We start from the raw sequence: 16,573 nt of genomic DNA, 5'->3' as shown, positions 1-16,573 counted from the left end.
GATTACAGTTTCGTTCCCATGCTTGTGATGGGTCTGTTAAGATTTTATCTTCATTCCTGGTTCAGTTTTGGAAGGTTAGACTTTTTTAAGAATTCATCCATTTCTTTCAAGTGGTCCATTTTAGTGTCATAAAGTTGCTGATAGTAATCTCTTCTGATCCTTAGTATTTCTGTGTTGTCTGTTGTGATTTCTCCATTTTCACTTCTAATATTACTGATTTGATTCTCCTCCCTTTGTTTCTTGACGAGTCTGGCTAATGGTTTTTCTATTTTATTTATCTTCTCAAAGAACCAGCTTTTAGTTTTGTTGATTTTTGCTGCAGTCTCCTTTGTTTCTTTTTTAATTACTTCTGCCCTAATTTTTATGAGTTATTTCCTTCTACTAACCCTGGGGTTCTTCATTTCTTCTTTTTCTAGTTGCTTTAGGTATACAGTTAGGTTATTCATTGGATTTTTCTCTTGTTTCTTGAGGTAGGCTTGTAATGCTATGAACCTTCCTCTTAGCACTGCTTTTACTGAATCCCTTAGGTTTTGTGTTGTCATGTTTTCATTTTCATTCATTTCTATGCATATTTTGACTTCTTTTTTTACTTCTTCCATGATTTGTTGGTTATTCAGAAGCATGTTGTTTAGCCTCCATATATTTATATTTTTAATAGTTTTTTTTTTTTTTTTTTTTCCCCTGAAGTTGACATCTAAGCTTACTGCATTGGGATCAGAAAAGATGCTTGGAATGATTTCAATTTTTTGAATTTACCAAGGCTAGATTTATGGCCCAGTATGTGATCTATCCTGTAGAAAGTTCCACGTGCTCTTGAGAAAAGATGAAATGCATTGTTTGGGGGTGAAATGTCATATAGATGTTCATAGGTCTAACTAGTCCATTGTATCATTTATGATTTGTGTTTCCTTGCTAATTTTCTCTTTAGTTGATCTAACCATAGGTGTGAGTGGGATATTAAAGTCTCCCACTATTATTGTGTTACTGTTAATTTCCCCTTTCACAATTGTTAGCATTTGCCTTACATATTGTGGTCTGCCTATGTTGGGTGCACATATATTTATAATTGTTATATCTTCTTCTTGGATTGATCCTTTGACCACGTCCTTCTTTGTCATTTTTCATGGCCTTTACTTCAAAATCTATCTTATTTGATATGAGTATTGCTACTCCTGCTCTTTTTGGTCTGCATTTGCTTGAAATATATTTTTCCAGCACTCTACTTTCAGTCTGTATGTGTCCCTTGTTTTGAGGTGGGTCCCTTGTAAACAGCATATATAGGGGTCTTGTTTTTTTATCCATTCAGCCAGTCTTTGTCTTTTGGTTGGGGCATTCAACCCATTTCAGGTAATTATTGTTAAGTGTGATCCGGTTGCCATTTATTTTGTTGTTCGGGATTCAAGTTTATAAACCTTTATAGCTTCCTTTGTAGCTTAGTCAGGAAAGAATCTGGCTGCAGTGCAGGAGACCTGGGTTTGATCCCTGGTTTGGGAAGGTCCCCTGGAGAAGGAAATGACAACCCACTCCAGTATCCTTACCTGGGAAATTTCATGGACAGAGGAGCCTGGTGGGCTGCCGTCCATGGAGTCGCAAAGAGTAGGGCATGACTGAGTGACTAACACTTTCTTACTTATAAACCTTTTCTGTGTTTCCTGTCTAGAGAAGTTCCTTTATCATTTGTTGAAGAGCTGGTTTGGTGATGCTGAATTCTCTCAGCTTTTGCTTGTCTGTAAAGCTTTTCATTTCCTCTGCATATTTGAATGAGATTCTTACTGGGTATAGTAATGTAGGTTGTAGGTTTTTCTCTTTCATCACTTTAAGTACGTCCTGCCAATCCCTTCTGGCCTGAAGAATTTCTGTAGAAACATCAGCTGTTATTCTTATGGGAATCCCCTGTGTGTTATTTGTTGGTTTTCCCTTGTTGCTTTTAACATTTTCTCTTTGTGTTTGATCTTCATTAATTTGTTTAATATGTGTCTTGGGGTGTTTCACTTTGGGTTTATCCTGTTTTGGACCCTCTGGCTTTCTTGGACTTGGGTGGCTATTTCCTTCCATATTTTAGGGAAGTTTTCAAGTATTATCTCCTCAAGTATTTTCTCATGGCCTTCCTTTTTGTCTTCTTCTGGGACTCCTATGATTCAAATGTTGGGGTGTTTAACATTGTCCCAGAGATCTGTGATGTTGTCCTCATTTCTTTTAATTCTTTTTTCTTTTTTCCTCTCGGCTTCATTTATTTCCACCATTTATTTTCACCTCACTTATCTTATCTGCTGCTTCAGTTATTCTATTGTTGGTTCCCTGCAGAGTTCTTTTGATCTTATTTATTGCATTATTCATTATTGACTGACTCTTTTTTATCTCTTCTAGGTCCTTGTTAAACATTCTTGCATCTTCTCAATCCTCGTTTCTGGTCTATTTATCTGTAACTCCATTTTGTTTTCAAGATTTTGGATCATCTTTACTATCATTATTCTGAATTCTTTTCGAGATAGACTCCCTATCTCCACCTCTTTTGTATGATTTTTTGGGCATTTATCATGCTCCTTTACTGGATGAATATTTCTCTGCCTTTTCATTTTGTTTAGATTGTTCTTTTTGGGGTGGCCTTTCTGTATGCTGGAAGTTTGTCATTCCTCTTTATTGTGGAGGTTGCACCCTGCAGGTGTGGTTGGATGTGTGGCTTGTCAAGGTTTCCTGGTTATGGAAGCTTGCGTTCATGTTCTTGTGGGTGGAGCTGGATCTCTTCTCTCTGAGTGCAGTTAAGTGCCACGTAGTGAGTTTTTAGGTGTCTATGGGTTTGGTGTGCCTTTGGACAGCCTGTATATTGAAGCTCAGGGCTATGTTCCTGTGTTGCTGGAGAATTAGCATGATATGTCTTGCTCTGGAACTTGTTGGCTCTTGGGTGAAACTGTGTTTCAGTGTAGATATGCAGGGTTTTGGATGTGCTCTTGTCGATTAATGTTCCCTGGAATCAGGAGTTCTCTGGTGTTCTCAAGTTTTGGATTTAAGCCTCTTACCTCTGGCTTTTAGTCTTAATCTTACAGTAGCCTCAAGATTTCTCCATCCATACAGCACTGCTGATAAAACATCTAGATAAATGGTGAAAAGAATCTCCACAGTGGGGGACACCCAGAAAGGTTCACAGAGTTACATGGAGAAGAGAAGAGGGAGGAGGAAGATAGGTGAAGAGGGGAATCAAAAGGGGAGAGAGCAGTCTAGCCAATAATCAATTCCTTATGTGCTGTCCACAGTCTGGAACACCCAGAGAGTTTCACAAAATTAAATAGAGAAGAGAAGAGGGAGAAGAGAGATAGAGGTGACCACGAGGAGAAGAGGGGCAGTCAAAAGGGGAGAGACCAATCTAGCCAGTAATCAGTTCCCTAAGTGTTCTCCACAGCCTGGAACACCCAGAGAGATTCAGAGTTAAGTAGAGAAGCACTGGGGAGGGAGGAGATAGAGGTGACCTGGGGGACAATACGGAGAGTTAAAAGGGAAGAGAGCAATCAAACCAGTAATCATACCCCTAAGTAAAAATGGGTACTGAAGATTAGATTCTTAAAGGTACACAATTGATAACAGATACCAAAAATCAAAGATTAAAAATTTAGAGTAGAGTAGCAGTAGTAGTAGTCCAAATTAAAAATTTAGACTCTGAAGAAATACAACATTAAAAATACAAAACCAATCACAAATTATAAAAAATACATATGTGAAATTTGCTTTAAAAAATAAGGTCTTTTTTTGCAAGGTAACAGTACATTATAAAAATGAAAATTAAAGGTGTAATATAGAACTAAAAATTTTAAAACAAATGATAACATTAAAAATATATCTAGGAATTTCTCTGGAGCAGTTGAGGGCAGTATGGGGTCAGTTCAGTTTCAGATAGTTCCTTGTTCCAACTTATACTTCTTTTCAAGGTCTATAGGCCCCCTCCAGTGCTTAGTCAATGCTAACTACAGGGTTTCAATCTGTTGTGCCTGTCACTTTGAGAGCAGTTCCCTGTTACTTGTTTGTTTTGGCTTCTTCTGTTTGCAAGTCTCTTCAGTGTCTAATTTCCACCCTGACGCAAGGGAGTGAAGGTGGTCACTTATTTAGGCTCACTTGTTCAGTCGTGCTGTGGGGAGGGAGGAATACTGCAAACAAATATCACTGGCATGTGTGGGGAGTGCTCACAGTGTATGGACCACACTGGGTTTACCTAGCTCATGGTGGCTGTGCTTTCCCTGTCTACACTGCTCAGAGTCCAGGTTGCTTTGAGGGGAACTTTCCAAAGCGGGCCCTATGTTGCATGCACTTCCCAGGTCTAAGCTGCTCAGGTTCAGGCTCTCCACAAAGGCATAGACTTGGCTGGGCCTGCGTTTTTTGCCCTTCCCAGGTCCGAGGAGCTCAGGCAACCAGGTCTTGGCAAGCACACTATCCCGGTTGTGCAGTGAGTCTTATCACCTCTCTGGTCCCACTCGCTCAGTTTACTGGATGCGCCACCAGAGCACCGTCTCAGCTGTGTCGTGTGTCTCCTCTGGGGAGCTGATCTCAGGTTGCAACCCTCCTGGCAGATGTCAACTGTCCAATATCCCAGGAAGACATGGTTAGCAAATGGGAGCCTATTCCCAGGTTGGTGGAGGATGCCATCTCTGGGGCCAAAGTTGCCCCTCGCCTTCCAGCTCTGGCTGTCGCCTGCCTGTCTCTCTGCCTCCGGTGGGGGCGAGGAGCCAGTCAGCAGCCTGGAGCTCTCCTTTGGCATTCGCTCAATCCTTTGTTCTGTGAGCGGGCCAGGATGTGGCTTAGGTTAGAGCTTTTCTTTCTCTCTCTCTCTCTTTTTTTCCCTCTCTCTGTCTGTCCCACAGTTTGGGTTGCTATTTCACGTTAGCTCCCTCAGATTGTACTCAGGGCATTCAGGACTGGCCCTTAACCCTAAGCAATGCAACGGTGCCTCCCCCACTTGCTGGTGGCAGACATGAGCATCTGAGCTATTTCTCCTCTTGGAGTTTTGGTTAAGGCACATATTCTGTGTGTGTGTGTGTGTGTGTGTGTGTGTGTGTGTGTGTGTGTGTGTGTGTGTGTTTCCCCTCCCTGTTGTGTTGCCCTCTTCCTGGTGGCTCAGTGGTTAAAGCATCTGGCCGCACTGTGGGAGACCTGGGTTCAATCCCTGGGTAAGGAAGATCCCCTGGAGAAGGAAATGACAACCCACTCCAATATTCTTGCCTGGAAAATCCCATGGACAGAGGACCCTGGTAGGCTACAATTCATAGGGTAGCAAAGAGGCAGACACAACTGAGCGACTTCACTTTCTTTCTTTCTTTCTTTCTTTCTTTCACTTTATGTTGCCCTCTGAGATTCCAAAACTTCCCACAGACCCACTGGTAAGAGGGTTTCCTAGTGTTTGGAAACTTCTCCCCTTTCACGACTCCCTCCCCAGGACGGGTCTCTGTCCCTAACTCTTTTGTCTCTCTTTTTGGCTTTTATATTTTGTCCTACCTCCTTTGGAAGAGAATGGGCTACCTTTCTGGGTGCCTTTCTGCCAGTGTTCAGAAGTTGTTTTGGGGAAGTTGCTCAGCATTCAAATGACCTTTTGATGAATTTGTGGGGTAAAAGTGATCTCCCCGTCCTATTTCTCCTCCATCTTAAGACCGCCCCCACTTAGCATTTTCTTAATTGTTTTGTTTTATTTTGTAGGTCTTTCCTTTGTCTTATGCTTATTGCCTATATGTCTCTTTAATATATGTTGTAAAGCTAGTTTGGTGGTGCTAAATTCTCTTAACTACTGTTTGTCTGTAAAGGTTTTAATTTTCCATCAATTTTGAATGAAATCCTTGCCAGGTAAAGCAATCTCGCTTGTAGATTTCCCCCTTTCAGTACTTTAAATATATCCTGCCATTCCTTTCTGGCCTGCAGGATTTCTGCTGAAACATCAGCAGTTAATTGAATGGCTTTTCCCTTGTGTGTTACTTGCTGCTTTTCCCTTGCTGCTTTTAATATTCTTTCCTTGTGTTTAATCTCTGTTGGTTAGTATGTGTCTTGACGTGTTTCTGCTTGGATTAATCCTGTATTGGACTCTCTGTGCTTCTTGAACTTGATTGACTATTTCCTTTCCTATGCTGGGAAGGTTTTCAATTATAGTATCTTCAAAAAAATTCTCAGTGCCTTTCTTTTTCTCTTCTTCCTCTGGGACCTCTATAACTCAAATGTTGGTGTGTTTAATACTGTCCCAGAGGTCTCTGAAGCTCTCCTCAATTATTTTCATTCTTTTTCCTTTACTCTGCTCATCAGCAACTATTTCAACCATTCTATCTTCCAGCTCACTGTTCCATTCTTCTGCTTCAGTTAATCTATTATCATTTCCTTCTAGAGTATTTTTAATTTCAGTAATTGTGTTATTCATCTTTGTTTGTTTATTCTTTATTTCTTCTATATCCTTGGTAATTGTGTTAATTTTGTTGATTGCTTCTTGGTATTTTATACATTCTATTTTCAAGGTTTTGGAACATCTTGACCATCATTATTCTGAATTTTTTTGCAGGTATTTGAACTATTTCCTCTTAGGGTTTTTTTTTTTTTTTTTGGTCTTGTGTGCTTCTAGTTTGTTCCTTCATTTGAGCAATATTTTTTTACCTTTTCTTTTTTTCATTATTGCATTTGATGTCTCCTTTTCTCAGGCTTTCAGGTCGAATTCCTTCTTCCTTTTAGTTTCTGCCCTTGCTGTGTAAGGTTGTGCCAGTGGTTTGTGTAGGCTTCTTTTGGGTGTGACTTTTGTTTGTACTCTGGTGAAAGGAGGTAAGTTCTTTGTTTGTTTGTTTGTTTGTTTCCCTCTGATGGGCAGGGCTGTATGAGGTGGCAATCCTGTTTACTGATGACTGGGTTTGTATTTTTATCTTTTTGTTTTTTGGGTGTGGCATCCTACACTGGGTGCTGCTGGCAGTTGGGTCATGCCAGGTGTAGACAAGCGGAGGCCTTTATGGGAGTTCTCACTAATAAATACTCCCTGGGCTTAGGAGTTTTATGGCAGTCTAGAGTCTGTCAGTGCTCCCACTGCAAAGGCTCTGGGCCTGATCTCTGGCCAGGGAAGTGAGATACCACAGGTGGTTTGTAATGGCATTAAAGGGGATAAAACAAACACACTAAAACAAGAAACGAACTACAAATCTCAGACAAATGGCAGATACAAAATCAGGAAAGTACTAACAAAAAAATGGGAAACATACACACACATATACACACATAAACAAAACCAAAATAGTGAAAAAAAAAAAATAAAAGTAGAAGAGATTGATCCAGTGAGCAAAGGAAAGTAAGAATGATATCAACTAGTTATTAACAAATCTGACTAAAAGCATAAACTGGAAAACAAAAACAAAGCCATATGTCAACAGGGGAATAAAACAACTAAAGCAAAACAGACTAATAAACATAATGAGGAAAAGCGAGAAAAGGAAAAAAATAAAGAAAAGCTAGAGAAGCAAATTTAAATAGAGGTAGATAAGGAAGTTTTACATATATTAAAGAAAAACAACAACAGAGGAAAAAAAATAAGAAAAGCAAGCAAAAGAATATATGTGGAAAAATAGTGATAATATATATTGTTTTAAAGCTTTGAAAATTAGCTTTAAAATTAAAGAGGAAAACAACCCTCAAAACCACAAAAGCCCTTTCTAGGGGACTTGCATCCCTGTCTGGTGTATCTACAGCTGTGGCAAAGATAGTCTGTGTGATCCTCATTCCATTCAGACTCTCACTGGTCAGCTGCTTCACTTTCCAACAGTCTCAGTGCTTCAGCTCTGTCGCAAATATTTGCCCTCCTGTGCAGCTCTGTCCCTGCTTCAGGCAGAAGTATTTAAAGGAAATTAAATGTGTGGTTAAAATTTTTTCTCAAAAGTGTAAATAGATTTAATTGTAGTATTAAAATCAACAGCTACAACAACAGAGAGCAAAAAAAACAAATAAAAATTTAAAAACCCAGTAGCAACTACTGAATAAATTAAAATTTAAGAATAATAAATATTTTTCTTGGATCAGCTGTCAGCATCCTTTTCCTCAATGTGAGTCACAGTCCACCTCACCTCCCTAGGATGCCCTCCAGTCTGGGCTGGTCTCTTACCTGTTGTGGCCACAGCCCAGACTCTAATCTGGTCCTACTCTTTCATGTTCTTGCTCTCATGTCTATGTCTTCCAGTGCTAGTGTGTTTTCTTTTGCAGGAACTCTCACTGTCGTTTATATATTCCATAGATACAAAGTCTTCCAGGTGATCATGTGGATTCAATCTTCAGCTTGTACCACTGGTGGGAATGTTTGGTTCTATTCCTTAGACACCTGCCCCTGGATTTCACTTGTGGTTTTATCTCCACCTTTGCATGTGAGTCGTCCACAGGAGTTTACTCCTGAGGTTCCCCTGGAGGACTTGGGTGTGCCCCAGGGAGGACCGAATGTGGAGGTGGTGCAGTTGTTTGGATTGCAGGAGCCCTGGAAGTACCAGGTATTAAGGGGAGCCACTGGGTAGGACAGCAGGAAATATGGTGCAGTTAGGGTTTTTGTAGCCTCTGGTTGCTCTGTCCTTGTGGGATTGAGCTAGGGAGTGACACAGGAGCTTGGATAATGGAGACCATAGCAACGCCGGATACATAGCTGTGGCTACTGTCACAGGAGGTATGTGACTATTAGGGATTTTTTCTAGCTTCTGAAAGCTCTGCACAGTGAGGATTGAGCATGGAGGTGACACAGCTGCTTGAATTATGGGAACCCTGTCAGTGCCAAGAGTGCAGGGAAACCAACTGTCTCAGCTGCAGAAAGCGATAGTCCTATTAGAGTCGTTTCCTAGCTTCTGGCATCTGGCCATCAGAGAGCCTCTTTGGCTGGTCCTTCTCTGTTGCTTGACCCCTTCAGGCGCTTACAGACCCCCCACTTGGGGTCATTGTCTGTTGTTCATCACATCAGGACTTAAAGATCACCCTGGCTGGGGTCCTTCTTTGTTGCTTTGCACGTCAGGTCCTTAAAGGGCCACCCTCTCTGTGTTGTTTCAGCTGTCTGGTGCTGATATGTGCAGAGAAAGGCTATAGAGATGGCTCCATTCTCTGTGTGTTACTCAGCAGTATCACGCTGCCTCCAGGTTAGCTGGCTTTCCTTCATAAGCAACTCCCACTGCGCTCTCCTCTCTCAGGTTCCTTCACACCATCTCCCTTCAGTCAACAGTAGACCTTGCCATGGGATTGCTTTCCAATCTCTATGTTCCAGCTCCAACCTTAAGCCCTTTCTACGGGACTTGCATCCCTGTCTGGTGTATCTACAGCTGTGGCAAAGATAGTCTGTGTGATCCTCATTCCATTCAGACTCTCACTGGTCAGCTGCTTCACTTTCCAACAGTCTTAGTGCTCCAGCTCTGTCGCAAATATTTGCCCTCCTGTGCAGCTCTGTCCCTGCTTCAGTTCCCAATCCCGGATGCAGATCCACTTCTACTCACTCTCTTCTTTTTTTGCCCTCCTTCCTTTGTCCTGCTGAGTGTTGCCTGGTTCTATACATTCTTTTCCAGTGGTCAGGTTCTCAGCTGGTGTTCTGCAAGATCTTCTGTGTCTGGAGGTATATTCCTGATGTATCCATGGAGAGAGATGTACTCCACGTGCACCTACTCTTCCGCCATCATGGATCTCAGTGTATGATATAGAGCCCACACCTCACTCCAAGTCAGGATTGCTGTGGGTGGTTGTCAAATTTCTGTTGTTGGGCTGGGATAAAAAGCAATGGATATCTTGTTCTTCTCATTTGAACATACTTCTCAGTTGATCATTTTTCTTGATTCTCTGTGTTGATATCTGTGCATTAGACTAAACATCCACTTGTCCTAGTCTTTACAGATTGGCCTCAGAAGTAGAACCTTTCCAGAATTCAGCCTTTTCAATCAGCCTGGCCAGAATTTTGCTTACCTCTTTAACCTCTCTGCTCATCCAAACTTCTGTGTTTGTAGTCAGCCTCCTCCAGGAGTCGAGAGTATGCAGTGATCTACAAGTCAAAATACTTGGTGGAACAGGCAATTGGAGTTTATCACCTCACTCACTCTGCACTCACTGACTTGGGGAAAGGAGCTGTGGCAAATGCCTGCATGCTAGTTCAAACCCTGTGCCTTCTGCACCATGATTTAGTTCTCTGTAGTCCCCAGGCACAAATGCAAACTTTGGGTTTCATCAGCTCTCAGGGACAGGTTAGTTAGAAGCCAATTGCTCAGGCAGAACTGGAAAAGATGAAGGTCCAGATGTGCCATCTGACTCCATCCATGGAGAAACTGGGAGTTGCTTACTCTTCATTAAGCTAGGGGAAGACCTGTGAAAAGTGCTGGTACAGATTCATAACTGCCACTTCATTTCTGTAATCCCAGGAGATTGGAAATCCTAGGCCTCCCAGAGGCAGGTAAATTGGAAGCTGGACCCTGGACTGCTGCTGCTGCTAAGTCGCTTTAGTCGTGTCCGACTCTGTGCGACCCCAGAGACAGCAGCCCACCAGGCTCCCCCATCCCTGGGATTCTCCAGGCAAGAACACTGGAGTGGGTTGCCATTTCCTTCTCCAATGCATGAAAGTGAAGAGTGAAAGTGAAGTCGCTTAGTTGTGTCCAACTCTAGCGACCCCATGGACTGCAGCCTACCAGGCCCCTCCGTCCATGGGATTTGCCAGGCAAGAGTGCTGGAGTGGGACACTGGACTAGCATTTGCAAAATCAGAGACCTAGATTGTGGATCAAACTCTTTGCTCCTCCAGGAGAAGCTGGAAATTGAGTGTTCCCTTCAAATTGTATGTATCTGCTGCATGGATTTTATTGCAGGAATGTGTCTTAGTTTTCCCTGCCACTTAGGATTTTGGCATTTTCTCACTTGCTGTGAATGCAGAACTTCTCATCTACTGTTTCTATTTTGAATCGAAGGAGCTGATATACACATAGTTGTTAATTCAGTGTGTCTGTGGAGGGAAGGAGAGATCAAGGTGGCCTATTCCACTCTCTTACTAATATCACTGCAGTATTTCCAAATTATATGTGTTGGGCTTGTTTGCTTTTCTATTTTTAGTTTTATGGAAAAACAATTACTGATTTTCAGTCTTTATCATTACTATTATTGCTATGTAATTTTAAAATTCCCCTCAGCACACTTTTGTGTCATCCCATAAATCATATAAAACTTTACTTATTATGGTTTTATTTTCATTCAATTCAAAATATTCAGTTTTCTCTTTTGATTTCTTCTTTATCCATCAAGTACTAAAATAAATTAGCTGAATTCTATGAAGATGTCTAGTAGGTGACAGAATTGTACTTTTCCAAGTTTAGTTATTCATGGTTTGAAGGATCAATATTTTGTCCTTAGTAAAATGAATGGATGTATTGATCTTTGTCATCTTCATTGAACTCCATGTACTGATATGGCTTTAAGCACTCAGTTTTGATGACAGCATTTCAACTTCTCAGAGACAAAGGCTGGGGTCACTATGGTGGAAGATTCTGTGATCGTCACCTGATCTGTGTTCTGGGTTGTGTAAGAGATCCAGACTAGACAATACTTTCAACAAGTCCCAGGAAAGGAAACCCATTGCTAAAAGATTTCTGACATGCTGTGGGATTCCAGATCCTTTAGACAGATTTCTAATAATTTCCTATAAGGGATTTGGAGTATTTTAAATCTTGCTTTGTTCTAGAAAATAGAAATCAAGTGTTTTAGTTTAATATCTTTGGAAATTCATAGTTGTTTTTTTTTTTTTCTTTTCTCTTACACAGGACCTTAAATGATTAGAAGTTTTCTTGGTTTATAGTCATAAATGACCCCCCTTTTTTGTATCATTATCTTATTTTGGTCCTTATGAAATGTGTATCAAATATATGCTTACCTTTTCTTTATGTTTTCTCCCTTTTAGAAACATGTTCAAAATCCAATATAAGGATTGAGAATGGATTTTTGTCTGAATCTACCTTTATGTATCCCCTAAATAAACAAACAGAATATAAGTGTAAACCAGGATATGTAACAGCAGATGGTAAGACATCAGGGTTAATTACATGTCTGCAAAATGGATGGTCAGCTCAACCTGTATGCATTAGTAAGTAATTCATTATCTTAGTATTGTTTATCCTGATGATAACTATACAGAAGTATTCTTTAACTTTGTTCTTTTTTCCTTTTTCTTTCTTTCTTTCTTTCTTTTTTTTTTTTTTTTTTTTGATGGGGTAGGGTCATATGAAGGGTTTTGTGGTTCCATGGATGTATTTGAAAAGATCAATTACAAAGCTTTGAAAAATGTATCTTTTTTAAAAAATTATCAGTGGAGTAGAAAATCATTGTACCTTTTAGTTCAACGTTTTGTCACTTTAAAACATCCTGTGACTAAAATCTAATTTTGCTAAGAGCCTTACCTCTCTTCCGGGATAAATTCATTTATTTTCAGCTGAGACCTTTATGCTGATTGCCTCTGCTTTTATTTTAGGAGACTCTTAAGCCAGAGTCTCTGCTCCTAAGCCTAAAAGTTATGTTTTTAAGCAAAGATGTGAGGCCATGGTGCATAAACTTCAAATAATACGATATATAATTCATATGTTTGAGTCACTAGGATAGATATCCTTGTGAAAAATTCTCTTTTAGGAAATTGTCATAAACATCCAGTTAGTGGAGACAGAGAAACACTTCTAGACAGGACCAAATTCTGCTGTGCTGAAGGTTTTTCTTGTAGCAATACATAGATGTTTATGAAGATTTTCTAAGAAAAATTAATGAGTTTGTCTTATTCATCCCAAAGCTACACAGTGATATTTTTGAAGTGATATTTTACATACTCACTTTAAGTGAAGTGGGTATTTATAATATCCCTTTCTACTGTTTTCATTTTATTTTTCCAGTGTCTATAGTACTACAGGCACTACACCCTCAAAATGAAAAAAGTTGCACATATCAAACTTATTTTATTTTAATATATGACACTTTTCCATTATAACACTCTTTTTATGAAAAATGTCTCTATTATTATATGTTACTAGTATAATTTTGCTTTAACATATTATGAAATTTGAAGCAAATTATTTAAACTATTAACATCAGTCTATGGTGTTAGTGAAAACAGATTGTTTGTTAACATATTTTCTTGTAAATAGCTATAAATAATAGAATTATGTGTGTATTGAATCTTGATAAGTATAAAAGAATATACAACCATTAGAAATATAGTTGGAAAAGGAAAATCAGCATGTGAATTTTAAAAACTTTATAGCATCTTTAAAAAAATAACTTGCCTTTTGAAAATTACTTTTTTTCAATGAAGTTTTCCCTGGCAAATATGTCACAACTGCTAATTAATTTGGCATTTATTTTAATACTAGCTTTGGGAAAAAATGCATAAGTACAGCAACTGAGGAACATGTTCATAAAGTAAATAATTCAGGAACCTTAAGTGTTGAGAAAAAAGTTGCATAGAAATACACTTGTTTTCACTTTGAGTAATTATTTCAGGACAGTGATATATCACTGGCATGGTTGGCTAATTTTTTATGATTAGTACGTACTAATTGGTGAAGCCCTTTTCCCTTGAGATGAAACTCAATCAAATTGCCCACTAAATAATATTAGAAATGAAATCACAATCCCATTATCCCTTAGAATCCTGTGACAGGCCAGTATTTGAGAAGGCCAGAGTCAAAAGTGATGGCACGTGGTTCAGACTGAACGACAGACTGGACTACGAATGTCTTGATGGGTATGAGAACCGAGATGGACGCACCACAGGCTCCATAGTATGTAGTCAAGACGGCTGGTCTGATAAAGCTGCATGCTATGGTAAGCGCTCTTTTCCAGATGTTCTTTCCTTGAAGATAAGCAAAATTTAACAGTAATTGTCAGAAGTGTTTTATTTTTACCAAATTACACTGATCTAGAATCATCTTTAAGGAATCATGCTTCCTTCTACTTTAATGTAAACTGGAAGGAGGGGAAGTTTTAAAGTCCAACGACTCACTCAATACCAAAATGACAGGGTCTTGCAACCTGTTCAAGTATTTGCTCGTAAGTTTCTGCTTATACCTCCTACCTTGAATGTTAACTTCTGCAGGTTTTGACAGGTGCTTTTTATTTTCTGACTTTGACAAGTTCTGAGGGCAATGACATGGATCTCTTTTATTTTGCCAATGAGATGTGTTTTTTCCAGGTTTAGAAATAGGGCTTCAGTCTCTGGTAAGCTGAGTGGATGTTGAGTGTCCCAAGTCAAGGGAAGAGTTATGTGCAAACTTTGGCAGCAAAGTAATATTTGGAAAATATGAAGGTGGGCAGATTCTTCTGAATGAGAGAGGATTTTATGAGCTGAAGCTGATATGAGGCAAAGGAAAGATGAGCTGGGTTATTTCAAGGCATATTAACATTGATTGATTTTATGATTCATGAAAAGCCATAGGGAATTTTAAGAAAAGGAATTATATAATTTTATTTGGATTTTTGAAGGCCGTTTGTGGATTTTTCTGCATGCTGTGCTTATGATGGACAAGAGAAGATTCAAAAAACCATGTGGGGTGAAAAAGTGTGGGGATTAGATAAATTCTTGGCTGAAGTGTTTCAGGGCAGAGAATAGATTTGGGATATATTTTCCTGGTAATAAATGCACATAACGTTGCTAAATGTTGGTTGTCAGAAAGAGCAAAAGTTGAAGGGACTCATGTTTTGAATACCATTTTCTCATACACAAGTAAGCAAATGGAAATGACTTTATACATGGTACTGGCAGGAGAAAGAACACTCTTGCAAGAGCATCACAACTTTGACCTGAACACATTGTGGTTGGGCCAATGGGGACCATAAACATTGGATACATCAACTGTAGTGTTGAATGCATAGGTTTAAACAGGAGATATACACATGAGATTATCACTCTCTAAATAATGACATCAGATTAGAAAAGAATGTAGAATGAAAATAGAAGAAAGCTCAAGACTGAGTCCTGAAGTTTCCAACACTGAGGTGTCTGACAGAAGAAGAATAGATGGCGAAGTGGACAGAAAGAAAGAAGGACCCAGAGAATTAAGGAGGAAAAATGTAAGAATAAATGTTGCATAGATTGGAAAGAAGAAAATGATTTAAGAACAAGGGATAATAAATTGACTAATAGTAATTTCTATGGAATCAGCTTGAAATGGTTCTATATCCAATTCCACCATTTGCTAAATATGAATCTAAGGGCAACAACGTATTTGAAGCTTTGTTCACTCCTCTGAATCTGTAAAATGATTTAATATTTATAAATGTTCTAATATTTCAAAAGATCTTTTAGTTATTAAAATAAATTATTCATATACACTTGTCATGATACCTGCCATACAGTTTAGTCAAAGAAATTGTAAACTAATTACATTAGAATAGTTACACTAATTAATACTTCTAATTCAGTTAATAAGCCAGGTTAAAAGACTAAAAATGTGGGGAAGGACTCGCGGCTGCTGGGCTCGCACCGCTGTCAGTGCGGCGGGGTGCGCGAGCAGCGCGGGCGCAGGGCGGGCAAAAAAAAAAAAAAGACTAAAAATGTGGTGCCAACATTAATTGTGAGAGATACAGTTTCAGATGGAGTAGATAGGGAAAGACCTACTTAAAACCTGCTAAATAAATTATTAGTAAGAAATGCAATACAGCATGTGGACATAACTCTTTGAAAAGGCTTGGTTGTGACAGAGAACAAGAGGTTCAGGATAGAGATTTCAGGTAGACACACAGGGGAAGCTTGTTAGAGGAACAGGCCAGGCTTGTTCAACAGTTTTCAGAGCCCAGGTAATTTCACTTTCAGGCTGTCAGCAAGCACCTAATATGTGCCAGAAGTGGCCTAAGAGTAATTGTGAAGAATACAGTGGGGGACAGTGGAATGTCTTTCAAGAGTTTTCATGCCAGTATGAGAAAAAAAAAAAAAGATGAATTAAGGCAAATAATGAACCAAAAAGTAAAAATATTTCTATTATATTGTTCCAATAAGTGTATTCTAAGAACAAAAGAATCCAAGTGCTTAGAAAGTAGGAAGGACTGCAGATCAACTTTATGTAGGAAGACGTCTATGCAAAGAGAACCTGGAAACCATTCGTCAGCAGAGGCACACGCCTTTGCAGCAGCCATGGCAGCAAAGCAATTGGCTTATTTAAAAAGATCAGATGGTCAAGAATCTGCCTGCAATGCAGGAGACTTGAGTTCAATCCCTGGGTCAGGAAGATCCCTTGGAGAAGGGAATGGCAACCCTCTGCAGTATTCTTTCCTGAAGAATTCCACAGAAAGAGAAGTCTGGTGGGCTCTAGTCCATGGGGTCAAAAAGAGACATACCTGAGAGACTACACTTTCACTTTCAAAATTTCTGAGCCAGCTGACAGTAAAATATCCACTTGCATTGTGGGAGACCTGGATTGGATCCCTGGGTCGGGAAGATCCCTTAGAGAAGGGAATGGCAACCCACTGCAATATTTTTGCCTGAAGAAGTCCATGGAATTTTGGCGAGCTGCAGTCCAAGGGATCACATAGAGATGGACACGACTGAGCTACTAACAATTCTAAGTAAAGGGAAAGGCTTTTAAGATGATCATGTCTTTCTTACAGTCACT

At 39.5% G+C, this 16,573-nt stretch overlaps 1 protein-coding gene across 2 annotated transcripts in view; it reads left to right on the top strand.

Annotated features, from left to right (window-relative positions):
• LOC139176527 (complement factor H-like) overlaps positions 1-16,573 on the top strand; it is a 174,598-nt gene that overhangs the window by 114,461 nt on the left and 43,564 nt on the right. For both annotated transcript variants that reach the window (XM_070768850.1, XM_070768851.1), the window contains exons 4-5: positions 11,884-12,066; positions 13,614-13,790. In XM_070768850.1, the coding sequence (XP_070624951.1) occupies positions 11,884-12,066; positions 13,614-13,790 (360 nt within the window). The remainder of the gene's footprint in view (positions 1-11,883; positions 12,067-13,613; positions 13,791-16,573) is intronic.

This window comes from Bos indicus, chromosome 16 (genome assembly GCF_029378745.1).
Source record: "Bos indicus isolate NIAB-ARS_2022 breed Sahiwal x Tharparkar chromosome 16, NIAB-ARS_B.indTharparkar_mat_pri_1.0, whole genome shotgun sequence".
NCBI classification, from domain to species: domain Eukaryota; kingdom Metazoa; phylum Chordata; class Mammalia; order Artiodactyla; family Bovidae; genus Bos; species Bos indicus.
This window is presented reverse-complemented; position numbering and strand designations above follow the sequence as displayed.